Source organism: Ictidomys tridecemlineatus, chromosome 5 (genome assembly GCF_052094955.1).
Source record: "Ictidomys tridecemlineatus isolate mIctTri1 chromosome 5, mIctTri1.hap1, whole genome shotgun sequence".
Lineage (NCBI taxonomy): Eukaryota > Metazoa > Chordata > Mammalia > Rodentia > Sciuridae > Ictidomys > Ictidomys tridecemlineatus.
In genome coordinates this window covers 20,000,926-20,025,462 of record NC_135481.1, presented here as the reverse complement: position 1 = coordinate 20,025,462, position 24,537 = coordinate 20,000,926, and the positions used below count along the sequence as shown (strand labels likewise).

At 43.3% G+C, this 24,537-nt stretch overlaps 1 protein-coding gene across 8 annotated transcripts in view; it reads left to right on the top strand.

Annotated features, from left to right (window-relative positions):
* Window positions 1–24,537, top strand: part of Tln2 (talin 2) — a 405,316-nt gene that overhangs the window by 335,518 nt on the left and 45,261 nt on the right. For all 8 annotated transcript variants that reach the window (XM_078049521.1, XM_040275958.2, XM_078049522.1 and 5 more), the window contains 7 exons: window positions 105–237; window positions 2,322–2,423; window positions 4,182–4,352; window positions 8,790–8,936; window positions 13,676–13,777; window positions 16,148–16,267; window positions 21,717–21,863. In XM_078049521.1, the coding sequence (XP_077905647.1) occupies window positions 105–237; window positions 2,322–2,423; window positions 4,182–4,352; window positions 8,790–8,936; window positions 13,676–13,777; window positions 16,148–16,267; window positions 21,717–21,863 (922 nt within the window). The remainder of the gene's footprint in view (window positions 1–104; window positions 238–2,321; window positions 2,424–4,181; window positions 4,353–8,789; window positions 8,937–13,675; window positions 13,778–16,147; window positions 16,268–21,716; window positions 21,864–24,537) is intronic.

Sequence of the window (24,537 nt, the reverse complement as noted above, 5' to 3'; positions counted from 1 at the left end):
CTCATTCAAGCGAGAAGGGGATGGGGTTCCTAGCTCACCAATGCTGGAGCAATTTCTGGGACTTAAGACCCTACCTTGTGTTTGATTTGCACTGTCCCTTCCAGGGACAAGGCCCCTGGGCAGAGGGAATGTGACTACTCCATTGATGGCATCAACCGATGTATCCGGGACATTGAGCAAGCCTCTCTGGCAGCTGTCAGCCAGAGCCTGGCAACGAGGGACGACATCTCTGTGGAGGTAGGCTAGGGTTCTATGGCCAGCTCACTGGGGCAGGGAGCAGAGAGAATGGGATCAAGATATTCCTAATACTAGTTTTATCATTGGACCTTCTCCTGTAGAACCAACCTGGGAAGTTTCTGGGAGAGGGGAAGAAAAATGCTGAGAAGAAAAGGATGACTTGGGGAAGGAATATACCTAGCTGTAGAAAGCTCAAATGTGCCTGAAATTTGGGGGGAAATTATCAGTCAGATAATTGGGTCTCTCTAAGGTGGGGTTGCCTTATGCATTTTAACACATCAGCACAGCAGGCCTAGCCATGTAGATTTTGAATGCTTCTCTTTAGTCTTAGTTCATCAATGCACTTTTTGGTTAAAGGGAAGATTTGGCATTAAACTCTTCATTCAAAGATAAAGGATTCTGCCTAGTATGTTAGGGACCTTTTGTATCTTGTTATTAACTTAGAGCCACTTTATCCTTTCTTGATGGTTTTTCCAAAGCTTAGAGTGGAATTTTCCTTTGAATTGTTTCTGTACCTATGTACATTTTCCTGATTCATTTTTCATTTTCTTTTAAAGCACTGTGCTTGATACTCCAGAGGTACTTAATACATATGTATACATGGTCTGTGTGCTGACATTTACATCACTGCCACTGAATTCATTAACCATGAGCTTCGGCCCCTTTCTCTCAGGCCCAGGCAGGCTTGCTCATTTTTTCACTCCAACTTCAGACACACACCCATTTCCAGGAAGTGAAGAAGAAGAAACATTCTCATCTATGAAGAATGCCAGAATGACTGTCGTAACCTGTTTAAAGTGTAGTATTCATACAGAAAATGCACAGAATGTGTATATCTTTATGATTAGCACCAGCTGAACACACTCTGTAATTAGCCCCCAGATCAACAAGCAAAGATAACCAGCATCTCAGAAAGCCCCTTGGTGCCCCATCCTTTCACTATCACTCCCAAAACATATCCTGTCTGAACTTCCTCACTAGGAAGAAAATTCCCCCTCCAATTGCATACACTCCCCCTAGTTAGACATATTCAAGTTAACAAACCACCTGTGATGAAAAAACATTGCTAGAATATTCTGGTATTCCTAACTATATTCACATAATAAATGCGAAGATAAGTAATTAGCTGAATACAGCCTCATCTCTGTAGCTGTTTGTTTTCCAGCTGACACATTAGGCATCCCCTCTCAGAGTAAACTCTGGCTGAAGCCTCGGCCCCTGGGCACCATTGTTCTATGGGGAAGTGGCAAAAGTTAGAGTCTCATTTTTTATCAGCAGAACATGCCACTATGTCAGGAATCACCTAATTCCATGTCAGCATGTGTGGACCTAAAATGTCCAATGTTCTAAGCTGCTCAATCCCAAATCTCTCCAGTGAAGGATCCCTACAAAGGAATCAGATCTCTTTTGCTACTGGCTAATTATTTCCTGATTTGAGTTCAATGCCCCATCTCTTTACAGCCTCTTTACAGTTCTTTGAGGTGGAGAAGTTAAGCCATCTCAAATGCAAGAAGAAAAGCCTTGAGGGCGCCATTTTCCACCTTTGTGCACACTCCACCAAGTGCATTGAGCTCTGGACTGAGCTCAGTGTGTGTCCCACCTGGCATTTTCGAATTATGCCATGGGGGAAGTAGTCCTGCTTTCAAAGAGCTGATCTCATTTTTACGTCACCCTCCTCAAGTTCTGAGAACACAGTGACCTGGATGTTCCCTCAGACCCCAATTATCTGTCTCCATTTGAACATAGTTGTCTTTCCTTCTTGGAAAGCCACAGATATTCCATATTTCCAGTAACTGTGTTGAATAACCTAAAGTAAAGATACCACTGGCATCAGTTGTCAGGGCTAGGAGGAGCAAGGAGCCAGTAGAACCCACAGTTCTTAAGCTTGCATCTGCTTTCTTATGGGAAGAATGATGAGCTGCCACTGGGCAGGGCAGGATACCTACAGCAACTTGATGTTGCAGCCTGGCATTTTGATGTCCATTTTATGTGGTCTCCCTCGTCTTTCATGTAAGCCTTTTCAAATCAGTGCAGTGTTATGGGGAACTGTTGTCAGATGAACTTGACAGTTCTCCCCTTATCAGGCCCTACAGGAGCAGCTGACTTCAGTGGTACAGGAAATCGGGCACCTTATCGATCCCATCGCCACAGCAGCTCGGGGAGAGGCAGCGCAGCTGGGACATAAGGTAATGTACATGTACCAAGGGAATCCTGCTGGGGATTTGGGGGGTAATGGATTTTGTTTTCATTCTTGAAAGCCTGCCATGCCAGGTATCATGCCTGTGTCTAGTGCATCTCTGACAACAGAAAATAGCACTCAGCCTTTCTCTAGCCTCTTTTCCAAAAATGAACACTTCAGGATCCTTTTTTCACTTGAAGCTGAGAAAGTTCATAGTGAGTTGTTTTGGTGTGGGTTATGGTTGTGGTCAAACTTTTCCTCCAATAAGACATTTACCATCACCCATTGCTCTCCACTTATTCTAAAATAAACCAGAGGCTAATGCTGACACTCCTCACCCATAGGCTTCTATCTTTTATTCCCGGCCATCTCAGCCCATTCTGGTGTATCTAGGGCAATAATGTTCTTCCCTAGTTTCTAATGCAGCATCTGTTGTTACATGTGATGGAGCAAAGCAAATTTTTTTCTGGACAACAGAGCCTCCCTGCATGGCCTCCCCAGAGGAGTCTTTCAGCTGAGTTCCTGCCCATACTTAAAATAGCAGATGATGTTTTGCCCATTTGGGGTTCACTCTGCTGACCCTTCAAGGAGAGCTGGCTTGTCATGTAGCCTATACCTTAGCAGGGAGAGACCAAAAATTGGATTCTAATAGCCTTCAAGGTTCCTGAGCATTGATCAGTTCAGCAGTCAGTATCGCTGTGCACATCAAGAAGTGCAGTAGCCAAAATTTTCTTAGCAGGTATTGATTTTAGAAAATCAATCATCTTGCTTTTTCAAATTACAGAAAAGTTTAAGGGACTACTAAACTTCCTCCTGGCTCTAAGGAGGGGTAGTTGAAATTGGTCAGCATCTCTGCCTTTTCAAATATGGCATATCTCATTTGAAAGAAAGAAAGAGAAATCCAAAGACCTTTTTTTCAAACAAGATAACATTCAGATTCCAGGGATTTGGATTTGGATGTGGGCATATCTCTTTGTTTTGTGTTTTTGTCAATTTGTATTGTTTGTTACAGTTCTACACTATATTTGGGTTCATTTTGACATTATACAAGCATAGAATATAATTTGCTGCAATTCAGTCACTGTTACTTCCTCTCCTCCCTCCCCCTTATCCCTTTCCTATACTCTGATGATCTATTATAGTTCTTTAAAAATTTTAATTAGTGCATTATGGATGTATGTAAAGGTGAAATTTGCTGTGGTATATTGATATATAGATATGGGAAATTTGGTTGGACTAATTATAAACAACATCTTGGCTGATATGAAATCATTTTGCATTATTTAATCCAGAGCTAAGGCTTTATCCAAATGCTTCAAGCAGAAGCCAATTAGACTGGCCTCTTAAAAAGCTTTTGAAGTTTCTCTTTATCTCAGGCTTCTTCTCTTACCTTCTCTGATAATCCTGTCCCTCTTCTACTTTCTCTTCCTCTGAGTTTATAAGATGCCTTTGATTTCTATTAAAAATTACTTGTAAAATTAATGATTTATAAAATTGAGTTCAATTCTGATGCCTAAGTCTAGATCTCAGAATTGATTTCTTAGCACTTCTATCATGTTTGGAAAAGAGATAAAAAACTTTCCAAAGGAAATCAAAAGCAAGCAATAGTCAATAGCCAGCAAGTACTTTCAAAAGTACATAGTAGCAGGCCTGCATTTCTTCCTGAATCAGCTCACCCCTTTTCCCAATCCACTCCCACTGAAAGGTACTCTGAAGGAAACACCTGTACTTAAGTGATGTACCTATGACTTTCCATTCTTGCAAGGTGACACAGTTGGCAAGCTACTTCGAGCCCTTGATCTTAGCTGCAGTAGGTGTCGCCTCCAAGATTTTGGACCATCAACAGCAGATGACAGTGCTGGACCAAACCAAGACACTGGCAGAGTCTGCCCTGCAGATGCTGTATGCAGCCAAAGAAGGTGGAGGAAACCCCAAGGTATGGTTCAGGATGTCAGGGACTCACTTAGAACCACAAAGGTCCTGGTCCTGCCGTATTGTCTCTCTCTAAGGAACAAAACATTACTCCAGTTCTCTGAAGTGGGGAATCATCTTCTATTATTGGTTTTCCCAGGGATTTGGGGGGCGTTAAGAAGTGTACATAATTAAGTCTTATCTGTAAGTTATTTTTTCCTTAAAGAATGTATAGACAAGCATCCTTGAGGGAAAAAATGAATTCTGTGATGATGACAGGAATAAAAGCAAATGCTTACTGGGACCTGTTCAGTGTTGACACCAACTTGCAGGAAGGAAAATTCAGTTGTTTTCCAGTGAATGTCATTTCTGTTTCTCAGACTTAAGAGACAGCAATTTCATATGATATCCCCTTTGCCCAGTTTGTAGAAGGAACATTTCTTCAGCCTGTTATGTAACCCAGCTGCTTTAAGTGGCCAAGGATTACAATAGTGTGTCACAAGTGACTTTGTATCACATTTTATTTTGAACTTGGGAAGAGGGAAAAGTATATGCAAAGCCATATGTAGGGTTACAAAGAAAAAAAAAACAAAAGATTGTGATTATCTTCAGAAGATGGTAAGCAGTCTGATGTGTCTAGAAAAATGCAGATCACAAAGGTAGCTGGACAAGAGGATAGACTGTGCCATGCTGTGACAGATCTCCTCTTCCAAGCCAAGGTATTTGACCTTTATTGTAAGCAATGGGCAGTCAGTGATGGTCTTTAAGCAGAAGAATGACACAACCAATCCATATTTTAGAAACAACTCACTGTGACAGCATGAATAATGTCTTAAACCTGAATTTTCTATATTTAGGTTTTCATTCAAATATCTGACCATTAATTACTAAGAGCCTAATTCTGGGTATGCTAAAAGTACTAAGAGCCTTGGCCCTCAAAGTGTGCAGAGTCCTTTGGAATAACAAGTCTAGTTGCAAAACTGGTAGAGTAGATCAAGAAGGACAAAGAATGCAGCCCTGACTGTGATAGATTAGCAGTAGGTGCCCTGATGTGGGGCCAGCCCTCTTTGTACCCTCTCCAAACTAGAGGAGTCAGAGCTAACCTTCTGACACAGCTCTGGTTGTCTTTTATCCAAGGCTATTTATTGCCACATTTCTTCACCCTCCACCTAAAAGGGTCTCAGGACCAATAGAATATCAAAATAGGACTCTTCTGGATGGGTTAAGATGTTAGCATATCTGCTTGGACAGCCAGTTCTGAGCTCCTCTTGGTCGGGAGCATACATAGTCAGCATCACAAGCTTCATAATGGCGTTTTCTGCTTGGAATTGGTGGCCAGAATAGTTTTCACTGAGGGACCAGAAGCACTGGGTGTGGTGAAGTAAGACATGATGAGTAAAGGCCAGGCAGGTGTACTCTGTCCCCTCACCAATACCCAACCTGCATTTGGTCTACAAATTGAAGGCTTGTCCCAAAAGACACCTGGGCCACTGGGTTTGCTTTTTAGACCCTTTCCTAAGAGGTCAGAGGCATAGACAACCAATTTAGGTGGATACTTACTGGGTTTTATTTGCATTACCTGTTAATTTTCTTGTTGACAGAAAAAAAATAGGACTAAAATGTTTTTAAATAGTTTTCAGTAGTTCTTATTTGGTAGAAAATAGCACACTTCTGGGATCAGACATAACTGGATTCAAATCCCAGCTCCACCTCTTTCTAGCAGGTTACTTCCTTTCTTTGTTTCCTGGCCTGAATAACAAGGGCTAATTATGAACCCCTCCCTAGGGTAGCTATAGAGACTGAATGAGATAATGTGTCTGGTCTGAGAGGTGTTTAAAAACAAGAAGTAGCAGCCTCAGAGCCTGAGGTTAATGAATTGCACATATTAGGAAGGCCTGTGCTGGTGGCCTCTTCCTTGCCCCATTGAGCTCCCTCCTGGGTCCCCACCCCATCCGCTCCCTTCCACAGTGTCCTCCATGGGCCCCCATAGAAGCTGCTTGCAACACTCCAGCAAAAAACATAGCCCTCTTCTCTGTTGCATGGTTCTAATTATTAGTTGTTTTTCTCCCTTTACTATAATTGAGGTCTGCTCCCTGTAGCCTTCTCCCACTTTCCATCCTCCTGTGATGTCTTTGCCTGCTGTCCTGGGCTTTGTAGTGGAAATGCTGTTAGAAAGAAACAAGGCTCCCTTGGAAGTTGAGTTCAGGCATGTGTCCAAGAAAGAATGGAATCTGTATTGTGCTGTGAGGAGCAGTAACAAGGAACCCCTCCAAAATCGAAAATAACGACCTCATTGTTAGCCTACTGACTCTGCTTCCTGGACGGTCACTGGTCATTTAAACATGCCTTAATTGAGACCCTACTGTGTCTTTGGGCATACTAAGCTGCTGTGCTCAGCCAGCACACAGTGTGTGATTCTGAACTAAGCTGTGACTTGCCTTTGGAGACCAGAACAAAGGCGCTGAATGGGGCTGGTACAACTGGAGACAGCTTTACAGAGGAGGTGGACTGTGAGTTGACCTCTAAGAATCTGTAAAACTTTTAAACATAAGGAGTGAAGGGCGACAGGTCTTCGAGAAAACCTAACAGCCCATCTTCCCAAGCAGATGGGAAAATAATTCATTTCTAGGATAGCCACAGCCAAGGATTATTTTTGTGGATTTTTGTCACTTTGTATGGGGCAAATGCTCTGTAAATTTTGAAGGGAGTCCCAAAATAACAGCTTCATGACTTACTGCTGCTGCCCCCCAAATTTACTCCTGACACCTTCCTGAACCCAAAGGAGATGGAAGATCCTTGACAAGCGGCGCTTGTCTCTCCCCTAAAGCACATATTTACTTTTCATATGAATATGTAAAATTTCTGACATATTTTGCATCATCAGTAATGAGTTCATCTGAACTGAGACTTAAAGAAAAACACAGATTTTATTTGATCTCCTTGTAAATGAGAATATATTTGTATGAGATATGTTCTGTGGAGTGTGACATACAGGAGATAGCACCTTTCAGGTTTCTGTCATCAAAACCAAGCCATCTGTACATTTCACGTTATACCCTCTCTATGCCATGAAATTAACTATCAACTGAAATTGCCACTTTACTCTATTACATCTTGAAGACAGAAATCTACGCCTCCTGACACAGTTGCCTCAAGGATAACCATCTGAGAGCAGCACGTGTCACATCTCATCAGATGTCATCCTTCAGGAACTCTTCTTGCTTCCTAGGATTTTTCAGTTCAGACAGGGCCAGTTCCTATGACTCACTAGCCTCCTTACAATTCTTCTTTTTTATTAAAAAAAAAAAAAAATTTTTTTTAATTCATAGCAGTTACCTTCTATCAAGTCCCACTGGCTTTGTTACCTTTTCACCCACCAAAGTAAAAATGCAATGTTTGGGGCCTTTTGTAAATGTCATCTCCCTAGGGTGGGCCAGGATGACCCCCACTCCTTCCTGGATAGTCCCAGCACCTGGGTGCAGCACATTCCTCACACTAACTACCTGGTATTAGATCACAGTTCAGAGGAGCACATCCCCCTACTACCCTGCCCGTTATGAGTCCATCAGAATTTTGCTACATAGCAATATTATAATTCTTCCTATTATACTGAAGAGGAAGCAAGTCTATTCACTTAACTAGTTGGCATTGGAGCCACAACGAGATCCCAGGTTTTCCTGCCCCAGACTTAGAAACTTTCTCCTGCATCCTGCTGCCATTTGAGGTGTCTTCCAGGAAGCCCAGCACTGGCCCCTGTTCTATATTCTGTCTGCTCATTTGTCTACCCAGCCCCTGCTCTGCGATTGACATGGACACATCCTCACAGTAAGGTATACTGAGAAACACGAGGGCAGTGTGGCTTTGCCTACAGAGTGTCTGCCTTGGAGAATATTGCTCATTTGTTTCTCCAATTTCCTGGCAATATAAATTGTGACATAGTTCTAAAGACTGTTTGGCCTTCTACATATTTATTCCTGTTGTATGTACCTACATTTGCATAATCTCCTAACTTATTTGTAGAAAGGGAATGAGAGTGTATTGGGCAATGCTGAATAGAAGTACATATGTTATGAATACATTTTTCCTTTATAGTAGTTTCTTTTTTCATTAACTATGTCAACTCATATATTTAGGAGCCTGTGGCATTCTCTTTCTACAACCGTGAACATAGTAACAAATAAAACTAGTCATGTCATTAGACACTATTTGACCTTGCAGTTTTATTCTTCCTCTTGGTTATAAAAAAAAAAATGCTTTTCCTATTTGTCTTTCTGACTTTTATTTGGTTTGCAAACAAACATCCAAAATCCAGGAAAAGGAGAATATAGGATGCATTGCTGTGCTCCACCATGAGGATAGTTTTGTCTTCTTAAGGTTATTCATAAGAGAAGTGAAGTGATTCTTAAGAGACTAAGCACCATTTCCTTCTGTGGAAGGAAACATTTCACAATTCCCTTCTCAGGCTCAGCATACCCATGACGCCATCACGGAAGCCGCCCAGCTGATGAAGGAAGCCGTGGACGACATCATGGTGACACTGAACGAAGCTGCCAGTGAAGTGGGGCTGGTGGGAGGCATGGTGGACGCCATCGCAGAGGCTGTGAGCAAGGTGGGCATGGGCTTCTGGGTGGAATGGCCCCTCCTTAGCCATCATTGCCTCGGTCTTCTCCCACTGTCCCCAAGCAAGCCGCCTTCTCTGGAGAGCTCTAGTTTATTACTTTTGTAAACCAGCTTTCCCCCTCTTCCTTCCAGTTTTATCTAGGAGGATGGGAGGTGGTCAACATATCACTGGTTTCCTCATTTACAAAATGGAAGTAATTATTCACCTCCTCTGGCTCCTTCGTAAGTTCGTTGTGAAAAGCAAACTTCAAAATGGTTACTATGGGACAACAGGGAGATTTTCTGAATGCAGGTTCTTAGGCTGCACCCCTAACTTGCTTGTTTGGGATCTTGATGGGGTAGAGTCTTGGAATCTCTGTTAGTACTTTTTAAAATTTCCTCATGGTTCTGGTATCTAGTCACATGCATCAACCAATGAAATAATATGTGTAAAACCCCTTTATGAACTCTCATAGACAACAGACAAAGAAGATAAGCATCATTTTCTCATTTAGTGACCTGTCGGTTGACATGGGTCAGTAAGGAAATATGACTGGAGACAGTTTCAATTCCATATATTCTGCTCTTTTCCCCCAATCCTTCACTCGTCATGTCAGTTTGATATTCATCACCAAGAACAATTGTTCATCAACATCTAATTGCCGTCCTGTGATAGCACAGCCAAGAATTATAGACATCCTCTGTGTTTTGACATGTCCATCGTCAGAATGTGAATACATTAATATGGTTTTTCAGGATAATAAGCAGTCTTTAATTGCTAATTTAGAGAAGATTGGTTGTTCATATCTCCATAAAGAAAGGATACCCTCAAACTGTAATTAGAGTAATTATCCCTAAACATTATATAGTCATTGTCACACTGCTGGAGTAACAAGTCTGGGCTGGACAGCCAAGTCTTCCTTTAGAGACCTGGGGCTCCACTTTTTTAAAGTATCTGTTAACCCATTTTGTCCCATCGACCCATTTATGAAACCTAAAAACTTAAATTGAGCAACAAATAGACCACTTATGGTAACTTCAAAATAAACATTTGTTTTTAGAATCCTGTCCTTTTGAGAAAAGTAATAGGTGAGTGATTAAAGATAATATTCATTAATACTATTAATGGTATGACTAATGGTTTTCATGATAACAAATTGCATAATAAACTCTAGAATGTGATTTTCAACCTATTCTGTTGCACCTGGGTCCATTTCATTGAAATAGTCATACAATTGAAAACTTGGCACTTAATGGGTTAATTTTTGATCTATGAGCTTCTCATGCTTCAAATAAGGACAGTTTGGCACAAACAAGTAAATGGCAAAATTCTCAACTCCTTTGGATAAGTCTCAGTGTGTGTGTTTGGTTTTTAGGACATCAGAACACTAGAGCTTTGAAAATAAGCCATGTGTCTACCAAGAATATAAAATAATGTGTCTAAGTCCAAGGTTTCTTGGTACAAATTAGAAAATCAAATGTTAATTTTTTTCTTCTTGAGAAAAGGGAATTTTCAGAATCAGTGCAATGACAGGGAAATGTCCTAGCAATCCCTGGAATGTGAGAGTCAGATCTGAAGTCTTCCTGAGGCAGCTGTGAGCCTTACACGCTGCCCCAGGCTGCAGACGGAAAGCAGCTCTTGCACACCTGATGTCAGTGGTGTGACAGCTGCTCCCTCAGCCCAGAGCACACGTGACTGTGCTGGAAGAGCTGGAAACTGCTGACAACACAGACCACAGAGGCCAGGAGCAAAGGGTTTTCCCCCCTCAGTTCTTGAAAACAAATCACTGGGGCTGGGTGTAGTGGCACATGCCTGTAATCCCAGTGGTTCGGGAGGCTGAGACAGGAGGATCACCGGTTCAAAACCAGCCTCAGTAATTTAGCAAGACCCTGTCTCAAAATAAAAAATAAAAAAAAAAAGACTGGGGATGTGGCTCAGTGCTTAAGCACCCCTGAGTTCAATCCCTGGTACCTAAAAATTAAACAATATGCCACTGAGGTTTCTGGACTGCCCCTAAACTCTTAACTGATCTGTCCTGACATCCAAGCGACCACACAATACCTCTTCCCCATCCTGCCTTTACTCAGCCTTTTGCTAGAGCTTTAAGGGATATTTCAGTCCCTTGGGCCCTAAGCAGCAGGATATTAGAAAGCTGGTGTTTGTATCCAGGTGCATTAATTTGGTGAAAATAGTGATATGCTCTTTGAATCATTGCTTAAATTATCAAGGGCAGTAACAGGCAAAATAATATGAGTGTACCCAAAGTTTATTTGAACTTGGATGCAATTCTTGCAATTCTTCAGAGCTTCCACTACAGTAGTTCTGGAGATTTCCTGTCCATGTGTCTAAGCACTAGAGCGTCTGGAACTGATAGGTGAACATGAAGTAATAAGCTTTCTCTGTGACTTGGGACAAATCACTCCAGCCCTCTGAACCTTGATTTCTTCATTCAGTGAGGTTTGTGGGATTCTGTGGAATTTCACAATAGAGTACCTTTTCTTCGTTTTCCTTACAGCTTTGGTGCTAAGAAAGTTGCAGAAGCAAAACAAAAACTTTGCTACCAGCATCACTACTATTTCATAAAAGAAAGGTCATATTAATACCAGAAAAGAAAAAAAAAAAAGCAATGTGAAGTCTGTAATCCCAGAATAAAGGGGAGGTCTTCAACTAAATAAATTAGAAATCCTGAAGCACTACTTTATTCTTACCTTTCTCATTACTTTCAGATTGGGTAAAGGTTCATCGCAGTAGCCAGCAGTCACAGGCTACAGGTTCCCGGCTTGGTATAGTTGGGCCACATCTCAAATGAAGGATCCTAACACCTACTGACACTTAAAAGATGCTCAGTGGGTTAACACTTAACAGATGAGTCAACTCAATCCTCATTTGACTAGCAGGGTCCCCATGCTGTGATAAGACATTTGCAATCATCTCTCTGCCTAATAAAGATACCTTAAATTTTTTTTTCCCTAGCTGTTTATGGTAGTGCACACCTGTAATCTCAGCAGCTCAGGAGGCTGAGGCAGGAGGATTGCCAGTTCAAAGCCAGCCTCAGCAACTCAGTGAGACCCTGTCTCTAAATAAAATATTTAAAAGGGAGGGGGAGTAGTAGAGGATAGGAAAGGCAGCAGAATACAACAGATACTAGTATGGCAGTATGTAAAAACGTGGATGTGTAACCGATGTGATTCTGCAATATGTATACGGGGTAAAAATGGGAGTTCATAACCCACTTGAATCAAATGTATGAAATATGATATGTCAAGAGCTTTGTAATGTTTTGAACAACTAATAATAAAAAATGCTGTTCTAAAATTATAGAATATAAAATTACATAAAATTGTTGAATTTAAAAAAATATTTAAAAGGGCTAGGCAAGTTACTCAGTGGATTAGCACACCTGGGTTCAATACCTGGTATCCCCTAAAAATAATAATCTAGAGTTTGTGTTGTGTTGTTTGGTGAAAATGACTCCCAGGCTGTGCAGCCACATCACACACAGGCTCCAGGGACATATTCCTTTCACTCACGATGTAGCTTGTGACTGTTTGACATGTGGCTCTTATTGAGGATACCACCTAACATTCTCCTAATTGACCTCTTGGCTCCCAATCTCTTCCCTGAGTCCAAACTATCTGGCAAAGAGGTGCCAGGGAGATCTTCTCAAATATGTCATTGCCTGCCAGTTCCTACCATCTTCCTCTTGATTTCAAGTTTCTCCAGATAACAGCCTCATTCCCAACACTCTCAAAACCTGCTTCTGTGCAGGTGATACCAAGCCCGCTATGTTCACACATCCTATATTGGCATCTTTTGCCTTGTCTCTTCATCTGGAATATCATTCAGCAACCAATGGTGACAATAATGCTGATGACAGTGGTGAAGATGGGTTGCCTTTTTCTTCATTACAGTCTCACTAACATTATCATCTTAATTCTCGTGGTCATCATCTCCTCCTCTTTTATGCAGCTCTTGGCCACATATAGTTTCAATGGATTCTACAACTGTGTCCTGCTTGGAAGTTACCAACAAAGGTACTCTGAGACCTGGAGATCTTAACTAGCTTGAGGACCATTTATAAGCTCTTGAATCAGGTCTCAGATACAAGTTTCTGAGCAATAAGTCCTCAGCCTTTGAGGGACACAGCCACAGTCCTACCTGCTTCCACTCTTCACCACACAGTGATTTTTCCCTTCTCTCAATTTGTATCACACTTAGAGTCAGATGAATAGCAGCTTATTCCTAGAACTTCCAGTTCCTTCTATTTCCAACTTAGACCATAAATAGCTCCAGGGCATCGATGTATGTGGACTCCAGCATCCTAGGGAAGCCCTTAGTGATCTATCTTCTGCCTCCTCTCCCACCTCATCTTTCTCCTCTTTGCACTTCCCTGAACATCATTTCCACCACGCCTCTGTGTGCTGCAGTGCTATCCCATTTATTGGATTACCTTCCCTACCTTTTACATTTGTGGACGCTCCTTACCTGATTAGACTTTAGCTGAAACATCACTTCTCCATAATGTATCTCATTCTGAGACTCATCTGGGGGACTCTTACCTGTGTCCCCTGAATGCCTTATGTGCAGCCCTACTGTAGTCCTTACTGCACAAGTTAGGGAATTCATCTCCAACAGGGCCAAAGAATCTAAGGGTCTCTTCACTTCTCTAAGTTTCTAATTCTAATAAATGCAATCCACGCTTCAATGGGTTTCTTATGACTTCTGGGTTCTTTTCCTCTTCTCTATAGCTGGATGAAGGCACCCCTCCAGAACCAAAGGGAACATTCGTCGACTACCAGACAACTGTGGTTAAATACTCCAAAGCCATTGCTGTTACAGCTCAGGAAATGGTAAGAGCCCTTCCCACTGCTGGTTGCCCCTGTCTGCCACCACCTCTGAGTCTTTAAACTCAGGATCTGTGAGGGAGAGAGATATGCTCCTAGTTCCTCCTGGGTTCTAGCACCCACCCTCTCTTTGTGGTCTCTCTGGTCACTTGTGGTCTAGAAACCCAACCTGCTGAGAAGCCCACCTCATGAAAAAGCCACAAGAAGGAATTAAGATGACTGAGATTTGGGCATGAGGACAGGGAACAAAGGAAGGAGAAAATATGAGAGAATAAAGGAAATGAGAAGGAAATTGGAGTCAAGAAGAAAAAAAGTCCTATTCACCTCTGAAAGGCCTTGAGATATTTTGATATATTTAAATCACAGTATGAGAAAAGATATTTTTGGATAAAATAGAACAGAGATGAGACTGTCTTACAGAGTCAAATTTTAACACTTAGACAATATAGTATTGCCTATCTTTTTAGGCAAGATGGAACAGTGTGGTTATTATTTAAAAAAAAAAAAAATCCTGACAACAGAAGGCAAGTAACTTTTGGAGATAATTTTTTGTTGTTTTTTGCTAAAATGCAACACAAGAACTCTATTAGTGGGTCCATAGATATAAATGCCATTCAAGAAACAGTGAATGCTATCTTGACATGTTAATAAGTTACATAAAAAAATGACAAATGGGGTCTTTAGAGAATGAATAGGAGCATGTGGGGTAAGCGCCTCTTCACTTTAAAAGACTCAGAGGCTACAGGGTAGACTCTTTGGAGATGCCTCAGATGCTTTTTCCACAAAAGCCTGAATTGAGAAATCCAGGGGCCTTCCTTGACAGAGGGACCAGAATGATCCACCATGTGGTTACTGTCCCATCACAGTGGCCCACGCGCTTCTCTGGTTCTGTCATGTAATCGTGTGTCCACTAGAGGTTGAGCTTGGACCACGAAGCCTTCTCTGGCTGCTCCGCTCATTCATGGAAACTGACTGTGCCAGGTCTACTGTTATTGAAAAGAATTGGGGCTGGGGCAGGAGGGAGACATAACACTCATCTCCGTGTGTCTGACCAGCTGGAGCTGAGCGCAAGCCCGTTCTCTAAAGGGAGCACAGAGGACAAAAGTCCCGCTCTGCAGCTTTGCCATGCAGTGCAGTGGCAGGAGAAGACATTTTTGAGTGGCCTTTTAGCATTTCTGGAATGTCTCCTGGGCCAGGCTCTGGGCTAACCTTTGTTGACCTTGTTGTCCTTGACCCTAAGGAGCCCAGCTTCCAGCTGCATGGCCACTCCTGAAACAGCTGGCCTGTGCCTTGATTGGAGAGGCCCATTTCACCTTGTGGGCTCACCCTCAGAATCTCTCTGTGGCTGGGCACAGATGGAGCAGTTCATGGTGCCATCTCGCCCTCTTGAGGTTCAACATGTGCTCCTTGGAACCCATACTTGGGCCTGAAGCTTGTGACATTTCCTTATAAAAAAAAAAAAACCTTAGAAGAGTCAGACATTCCTATCCTACCTCAATGGATATGAAGTTGTTCAAAAAGACTTTAAAAACCCTTTCACATCAAGGCCTTCAAAGGTTATAAAGAGAGAATTATCCAGAGCAAGGAAGGGGATAAGGCAGGAGGGAAGCTCCTCAAAGAGGGACAAGGACACTTCTGAGTAATACATTAAAGCTGTTCTTGTGAGAATTGGCATTTTTTGTCCAGAGGAAGAAGGAAAGCTAGAAACTAACGTGTTAGGTGAGCTTAGCTAAGACACACTGTTCTATGAAGCAGAAAAATATGTCTTGCCAATAAGAACATTGTGGCTGAACCCTTGTCATGCTTTGGCACAAATTTATTTCAAAGCTATTCTCTGAGTTTCTTCCTCCAAAACATTGGCTTCTCTACCACTTCTCATTCACAACTTTAACAGCCCTGTCCTCATGCCCTTTCTTACCTGGGTGGATCCTGCTTCTAAGACCCAGAGCCCAAACCAGCAGTCCGTAGACACCCAGGCCAGGAGTGTGCAGTGCACATGGGTTGTGCCTCCTGGAGGTTTCGTGGGGGAATTCCTCTTTGGCCTCACAGGGCACCTCCCAGAGAATGGTCCCTCAAGGCCCAGCTCCACGATGCACGGCCTCCATACTAAGCATGTGCCCATCTGGCCCAACCAGAATCTGCTGGCCTAAGAGGGGCCCTGCAGGGTCTGCATGGGTTCTGGCCTTTTGTGTGCAATGTGGCTTGGGCTGTGCTTGAGCTGCCCTTTCCAGCATTCAGCCCTGAATGCCAGTACTAGCCTTCACCCCATCGGGAGCTTAAAAGTGAATGAAATCCTTTGGCTTCCAATGGTATTAACACGTGGTTTTCATGCTTTTCTCTGTGTGTATTTGTGTCTTGCTTGTTTTCTTTTTCCAGATGACTAAGTCGGTTACTAACCCGGAGGAGTTGGGAGGATTGGCTTCACAAATGACCAGTGACTATGGGCACCTGGCTCTCCAGGGCCAGATGGCAGCAGCCACGGCCGAACCAGAGGAGGTCTGCCACCTTAAGGCCCCTATTTTAAGAAGCAAACACAGTGGTGCCCACCCCCAAGGGATTCTCTGTAGCCTGGCTCCACTCCAAAAGACCTGAGCCCAGTAGCTAGAACCAGATTCTGTTTCCACTATGTGCAGCCAACTTCTCCCCACCACACACACCCATTCATACCTGGAAGCCCAAGGTTGTGTTCCAGGCTCATGCTCTTTCAGAGCCTGACTGGCCAAGAGCTGGGACCATTTGGGAAGTAGGCTCTCAGGAAAAAAATAACTGTTTACAATGTTCTTCCAGGCCTCTTCCCCATCAGCCCATCACTTTACCATACTTGAGCCTGAGGGTGCCATCTTATCATTTCCTGTTGCTATTCTATGCATCCCCCCAAGTCAAGCTTGTATTTTACAAAGGCTCCCAGAAGTGTTAGAAGCATGGGATTTTGCTGCCCCTCAATTGAGAAATGCCTGCTTTTGTGTCACAAGCCTTACCTTAATAATCTTAGTGGCTTTCTAAGAATTGGCCCAGATCCTGCCATCATACCTCCAGTGGCCTCTTTAGTACCCACATGCCTCCCTTAACTAGCTTTCTGTGGAGGCCAGCATAGACTTGACCTCAGCAAGCTGTACCCAGAAAGGCCTTCAAATGACAACATTAGGCCCCTAAAGCCACCTTCTAAGAGTTGCAATCTCTGGTAGTTCTAAGAAACGGAGTAGTCTACTGGGAAGACCACTCCTTGGGTGGTCTCCAGAGATCCTGAACGGGGCTCCAGGGGATGTCAGTGTGAACACCCAGAAGGGCCCAGGGAACTGTGGCTCTTTAGAGAAAGAAAGCTCAATCTGGAATGCAGAATGATGGGATGAGTTGCAGTAACACTGGAGAGATAAAGGTAACTGTTCCATGAAATTCAGCAAGCTGTTTATTGAGCTCAACCCCTATTGTGAATTAGTGGGATGTCAAGGCAGAAGGTTGTAGCTGGTCTTTTTCTCTCCTTGCAGTAATAGTCACTGTCCCAAAGTTCCTCAGTGCTGCTTTTTCTTCTGGGAGTCAGATCCGAGCATGTTCTAACAAAGATTCCCAGAGGTTCTACAGAAGCAAAGACCCAGAACACATTGCTTTCTAACAAGTGGCATAACCATGCATGCAAACAGAAGCATCACATATATGTACTTGCATACATATATATCTAGCATGGGATTTCTTAAGTTTTAACAGTGCCTGTGTTTTCTGATTTCAAAATGATTATTTAGGTTGCAGCATGAATAATTGTTTGTGATGAGTGTGTTAAGTTCAATCAAGAAAGGAACACTATCAGAGACACCAGGACTCTCTTGATTCTTTTACACAGGCCCATCTTTCTTTCTTTAAAATAGACTCCCTGCTTTAGTAAGACTAGACTATAATTCCAGTCTGTAATTTATCTAGACATATAATTTCACTTGATTAATGTGTAATTTTGAATTTCATAAACAACTATAAGGGAACTTACGTTAGAGTAAAGAAGACTTTGGTTGAACAAAGGGAAGAAGTAAATGGCTTTGAGGAAGGAATTAAAACAGACTGTAATTGTAAGGGAGGTCTGGATCCCTATCTACAGAAACCTTTACGAGTGGAATCCACCTCCATCTGCCTTGGATGATTGAAATGCTGTCCTGCCTGGGTTATCTGCAGGGCCCTTCCCCCATCGGAGTTCTTATGAGTTGCCCACCTCATGTGTGAAACAAGCAGAATTTTCTTATTGCAAGGCAAACCACTGAAGCAAACTATAAAATAAAGTCAAAGCAGCCAGGAAAGAAAATGGATTGCAGAAAGCACAACAGGTTTCTTTGGTTATTGGCCGTGGGCTGTAGCAACATTTTCATTAAGCTTTTCCCATTTCACTCTTACATCTCAAGTTATATTTTACAGTCCAGACACAAAAGCAATGTGACCTGGAGTGAAAGAGACAGGGAAAATATAAAATTACCCGTGGCTTGCAAAGGAAAATTCTTTGTTTGCATTTGCCAGACAGATATGTGGGGAGAAAACCAAGAAGGTTAGAAGATCCCTGAAGCAATGTATTTTTTTATTCCAAGATCGTAGAATTATTTGTATACCCAAGAGGACCCCACATCACAGCATGTGAAAATATTTATATCCCCAGCAAGTCAAAAACGGCCCCCTTCACGGCAGCCTGTAGCGGCTGTGCCAAGTCAGCGTTTTGGTCTTTTCCAGGATGGGACAATTACAGGAAAAATCAGAGCTGTGCCCTGAAACATCAAGCAGGATCTTTATCTGCTTATTTTTCCATGGAAAATTCAAACCTTTGTTAACTTCACTGTAAAAACTTCTTCAGAAAAGCCAAAATCCTCTGGCAGCTTTGCAATTTTGGGTTATTATTATTTTTCTTAAAAAAAAAATGAAAAGAAAAAAAGAAATTCTATGAGCCATGACTCCTAAGTGTAAATCCTGGGGGAAAGATTTAATGACTAAAGCTTTGTCTCTAAGGAAAATCCACTGTAACCCCTTGTAATACTCGATGTCTTCAAAGCTAGCAGGAGCATTTGCCTAAAAGAACCACAGCCCTCTCTAGAATTCTCTAAAACTTTCCACTCCAGACATGCTTTTTGGAGGTTGGATAGTGATTCCTAAGTCTGTTGTGAACTTTCTATTTTTTCCTTCCATATTTTTCTCTCTCAGTTTGTCACATAAGTTCTGAAGAATCAGAACTTACCAACATCCACATGCTCTCCCAGGCAAGATAGTGGACCTGGTTTCGGATGCAATTGCTTTTAAGGTCTGTGACAAGCCCAACATTTTGTTTGGTTTTAGGCAGTAAGGAAAGATGATCAGATCTCCTAGATCACCACCCACACTGTAATTGGATCCCAAACTTCATAAAGGCCAGGCTTTTAATTTCCCTCCAGGCACAAAACAGGGAGATGGTTTTTCCTCCATTGAACTTTTATTTGGGCAAGAAGGGAATTGAGGTTTTTTTCATGAGGCTCAAGTAATGGTTTACTAAAGTTGCCAATTTAAAACCCCAAGTTGCATGTCTTTGAGCAACATTCCTTTATAATAAACACTAGTGGTGTGTGGAATCACCCTATGGTTCTTAAAACATTGGGTTGTATTTGCAAGAAGTTCAGCATTGTTTTGGAAGCTGACCATTTTTAAATCCCTTATCTGCTTGAATACAGTCTCAAAAACTCATTCTTTCTAGAATGTTCCTCTGGTGGTACAAAATGTTCACAGAGAAATTGCCAATAAAGCTGGGCACAGTGGCAAATGCCTATAATCCCAGTGGCTCTGGAGGCTGAGGCAGGAGAATAGCAAGTTCAAAACCAGCCTCAGCAAAATGAGGCACTAAGCACCTCAGACCCAATCTCTAAATAAAATACAAAATAGGGTTGGGGGTGTGGCTCAGTGGTAAAGTGCCCCTGCATTCAATCCTCAGTTAAAAAAAAAAAAATTGCCAGTAGACTATTGATTCTGTTGTTTTCTTTCATTTGAGTGCCTTGCTGTCACACCCCTGAAAAAAAAAAAATAGGTCTGACCACATGGTAGGCATTGTGATGGGTGCTGTCCCATTTACTCTTCTAATCACAGTATATGAAACAAGAGTCATTTGTTCTTCCCGTTTTATGGGTAAGCAAATTGAGATCCAGAGAGCTTAGTAAAATTTTTAGCTCAAGACAACAAAACCACATTTCAATCCGAGCCACTTTAAATAACTGAAACTGATAAGGTCTCTTTTTGTTTTGAAATTCTGTCAGTATTTCTTCTACCACTTCCTCTTCACCTGACTTTATCAGCTGTCCTTTATCATTTAGAGATCTGTGGTCATCCTTAATTTAAGAGCTCTTGCTTTTAGATTAGCTCTGATTCTTGAATACTTGGTGTTAAACTATGGATCTGGAAGGCTTCAAAAGCTAGACTGAGTTTAAAACTTTAATGGGGCATCACCTGGCTTCACCTTGAACTTGTTTTTAAAGCCAGGAATGTGTCTAGTAAACACATTAGTTTGAATGGCATCACTCACTGCCTTGTGGGCTGAATTGTCCCTCCTTGGTGACAGCCGTATTACTGCACCAGTCCAGACCTATTTTCAGTACTGCCATTTTTTTAGAATCCAGGAATGCTGCTCATGTTGTATATTATACAGAAATGGTCAGCAGGACAGACCTACCTAATGGTGAAGCTTCTGCATCACCCAGCATAATATTCACAAGATACCCAAAGAGTAGAAACTCACCTTTTTTAATCCAAAGAATTTTCTGTTAAGGAGACTTGAAAGCCCTTTGGGCATTAAGGAGTTAAGGGCAGAATATGTTTTCCTAAAAGCTGTATTTTTGTAATGTAAGAGAACATCTGTAGTACCCCTACTCTCCAAAGTTACTCCTCCATAAACTCTAAAGAGATGATAAGAGATGATAGCAGGAGACGGCATCCAGATGGCCAAAGTCTTCCAGGCAGCATTCACCAAATCTGAAATATTTTGGTAACTGTTCTAAATAGTTGATACAAGAATAAGCTATAACCTCTAGCTACTGTACATTTTAAAAAATAACACTGATTCACACTTAAACTTTCTTTTTAGTTTCTTACCTGCACTGGAGGGCAGGTTATTCATGGCAGCTGTGTTGATCCGGACCAAAGGAAAACTGACATGAAAAAGAATCCAAGGAATGTGTACTTTGGGGAAGTGAAGTTTATTATACCTTAAAGGAAACAGCTGGCCCCTTAACCGTAGTGACACTCCTTTCTCTTCTCCCAGGCAAATTGCCTTTAGTAATCACACAACTCAGAGTCTTAAATGAATGCGTGCCTGCTGAGCCTTTAGCTCTGTGAGTGTGCCTTGTTCAAGGAAACCTCAAGCCTGGTCTGATGGCCAGGAAGCCTGGGCTCTGTAGGGTCCCTCTCACCATGTGGTAGAGCTGAGGAAGGGGGTGTTCTCGTTGGTAAACATATAGTTTTGTAAGAATCTGAACACTTTAAAATATGCTTAATATTAAAGCTATATTTTGAACTTCTAATTACCCTCTAGGGGTATTGGGAGGTATAAATGAAATGAAAAGGCATCACCTGCTTGGAAGAGGCCTTGACACACAGCAGGGGCTCAATAAATGCTTGTTGAATGAATAACAATTGTGCCACAGAGTTCATCTAATTAACATTCTTATTGGGTGGCCTGAGTCCCAAATGAGCTGCACACCAGAAAAGGTAGCAAACTCCATGGGCATTATGCTAGCACAATGAGCCACATGCTTGCTTGATGGAGACTGTGGGCATTTTACAGTCTCTAAAAAGGGAAGCTAAATCAACCAAATTCCATACTTCACCAGACACAGACTCCTAATAGGAGTGGAATTTTCCTAGCCAGTTTCCCATAGGACGCAGGAGAAATTTTCCACGTAGGGAAGGCCTTAATGGCAGGGTCCCATCACACTCCTTCCCTATCCCGGGCTTGCCTCTGCAGATCGGATTCCAGATTCGCACGCGTGTACAAGACCTGGGCCATGGCTGTATCTTCCTGGTGCAGAAGGCAGGGGCCCTCCAGGTGTGCCCCACAGACAGCTACACCAAAAGGGAACTGATCGAGTGTGCCCGTGCTGTCACAGAGAAGGTAAGGAGCAGCCCTCTGGGTCAGATATAGCCACCGTAGTTGCCACTGGCTCTCAGTGACCCACTGTAATGGGGGACAAAAGCAAGAAACTGAGCTAAAGTTAATCCAGCCTTCACAGCTGTCTTTTCTTCTCACCCGGGTCCTCCACGGGGAAGGCTGCACCAGAGGGTGAACCACAGGACCTGAGAAACGCAGAGTGCTACAGGGGCTATCCCATGAGGATCAGGCCCCAGTGCTCAGTCTTCTCCAAGGGCCCTCCAGCAGACAGACCCTATCAGTAACATCAGAGCCAAAAGCTAGCCAGCGGGAGGCCGGCGCTGGAGCCCCACCCTGTAACCCCTGGCCTTCCTTCTTAAGGAGGCTCCCAGGTGCTAAGGGCTGAGTCAAAAAGACTGAAATTTCCCTTCCTGGGCAACCTTTTGATTTAGGGCCAGTGAAGCCAGGGAAGCTGAGTGATTTGAGGCAGTTGTATAGCGCCTTTGGGGAGGAGCATTAAGGAACTTCCCCTGGGGTCTTCAGACTCTAACGCAGCTATTTGTAGAGAGAATCTCTAGGGTAGGGAGCAGGGCTGTGAAATCTTAGCTAAATTACTTCACCTCTCCAAGCCTTGATTTGCTCATCTATAATGTGAGGATACAAATTTGCAATTCCTGACTCAGAATTGTGAAGATTAAACATAGTGATGTGTGTAAAAGCACCTGGCACTGTGCCAGACATAAACATCTAGTCAATGCTCACTGCTGTTCTCTGGGAACTTTCCTCCAGAACTCTTCTCTGAGGATGCTATCCCCAGTTCACAAGGCCCCACTGTAACAGTCCCTCCGTATCCAGGCTCTTTATTCTCCTCCCGGAGGGGAACCTCTTGCTTTGCTTACAGCCCAGCCAGTTCTCACTCAGAACAGCTCTTCAGCAGGTTGTGTGAAGCACAGACCAAAGCATCTGTGCTTCAGTGGCATTTTCCTCTCCGTGCACTTCGGTTTGAAGTACATAGAGCTCTGTACTGTTGAGAAACTTGGCAACGAGACTTCAGGGCTGGCTGGGAACCCTCATGGGGAAGTCAATCACAGACACTGCTCTGTCCGTGGCCCTTGGCCGAGACCGAGCCTCAGTCTGGCTGTCTCCTGAAGCCTGCAGGACTGTCCAGGCTCTCTGGGCTCCACAGGATGAGGAAATAAATCTCTCAGCTCAGGGAAGTTATTTGCTCTCCCTTCAAAGCCCTTCCCTGTTGTGGAGGTCCTGCTTGCCAAGTTCCCCCAGAAGGGCTTGCAGGGGAAGCAGCAGGACCAGGGGCAGGATACCAAGCTGCCTGTCATGGCCAGGCAACCCAGTCTTCCCAAGTTGGCCTTGGCCTTGCTGCTCCTCACAGCAGATGCCCCTGATTCAGGACACCTGGGGAAGGACAAAGGTAGGGAGGCGGCCAGTGTTTAGCAACCAGGCTTATTGCTGTTTTGTGCTACGTGCCCTTCTAATCTGCTGGTGTTTCTTGTGTCAGTCTTACATGTCTCGGTGTTGTATATAATGAGCCCCCAACCATGAGCCCCTTGATTCGTCTTCCTCCATGACCTCTCTAGGGACCAGGAGAGGGCCAGTAAACACCTGCCAACTTGTGCGCCCTTTGCAGTGGGTAAGGCACTGTTTCTGGACTTTCTTTTTTCACCCTGGCTGAGAAAGTCTCTCTCACACACCCAAAACAGCCAATCACTTGTCTTGGCCTTTGTCCCCAATTCTCTGAGAGTTCTTTCCAGAAGCTATTTATCTCATTCCCATATCAGCTCTGTGCCAGTCTGAATTCTTTTCCTGGTAGGACCTACAGACATTTAAAGGAGAATCAGGCAAATGGAGCAGAGAAATAGTACCCTGTGAACTGGTCCTGGGATATGGTGGGCACTCAGGAAATGGTCCCCCTGCCCCTCCTGCTGGGCTGAGCCCACAACCTCTGCCAAGATCTGAGCAGCACAGGGAAAAGAATGTCCCAAACTCAGTGCCTCTTACCACACTGACATTCCCCTGCCCTGCTCAGCACGTTTCAAGAAATACATTTGCAAAGCATTTCATCCTTTTGGGGGCCAGCCATTGAACCGGGATGGTGGTTGTAAGTGCACTGAAATTAACACAGGGCTCCTGGCCTCTAAGAGCTTCCGGCTGCTAACCCTAGGTGCTATCCTGAGGGCAAGAGCAGTGCACTGTGGAATCCCAGGAGGCGGAGCTGTCTCTCTAGAAAAGAGAATAGGTGGAGGCATCTCAGAGGGGACTTTGAGCTGTATCTTGCTGGATGAGTTGGTCAGTGACTGGAGAGGAGAAAATGGAGCCTTGCAGGCAGAGTGTAGATCTGGAAAGAAAAGGTGGGTGTGTCTGGGGAAGTAAGAGGCTGGCAGATGTCAGGGGAAGAAAGTAAAGTTGACATGTGGTGGAATTGTAAGCAGGGATGAGTGATGGTCAGGTTTGGGTAAAGAATCTCTGAAATAGGGAGGGTTTACTCTAGGGGCTGAGTGGTAGGAGCTGGAAGTCAGGATTTCTGACATGGAACATGCTGGGGTGAAGCCCTTACCTGACTTGCAGGACCCTGAGGTCACTGTGTACTGTTTGATGGTGGTTAATGATGTGCAGGAGTGTTAGGGGTGGAGAGGTTCTGGATGAGATCCCATCTGGAGCGAGGTCTGTTCTGGAGAATTTC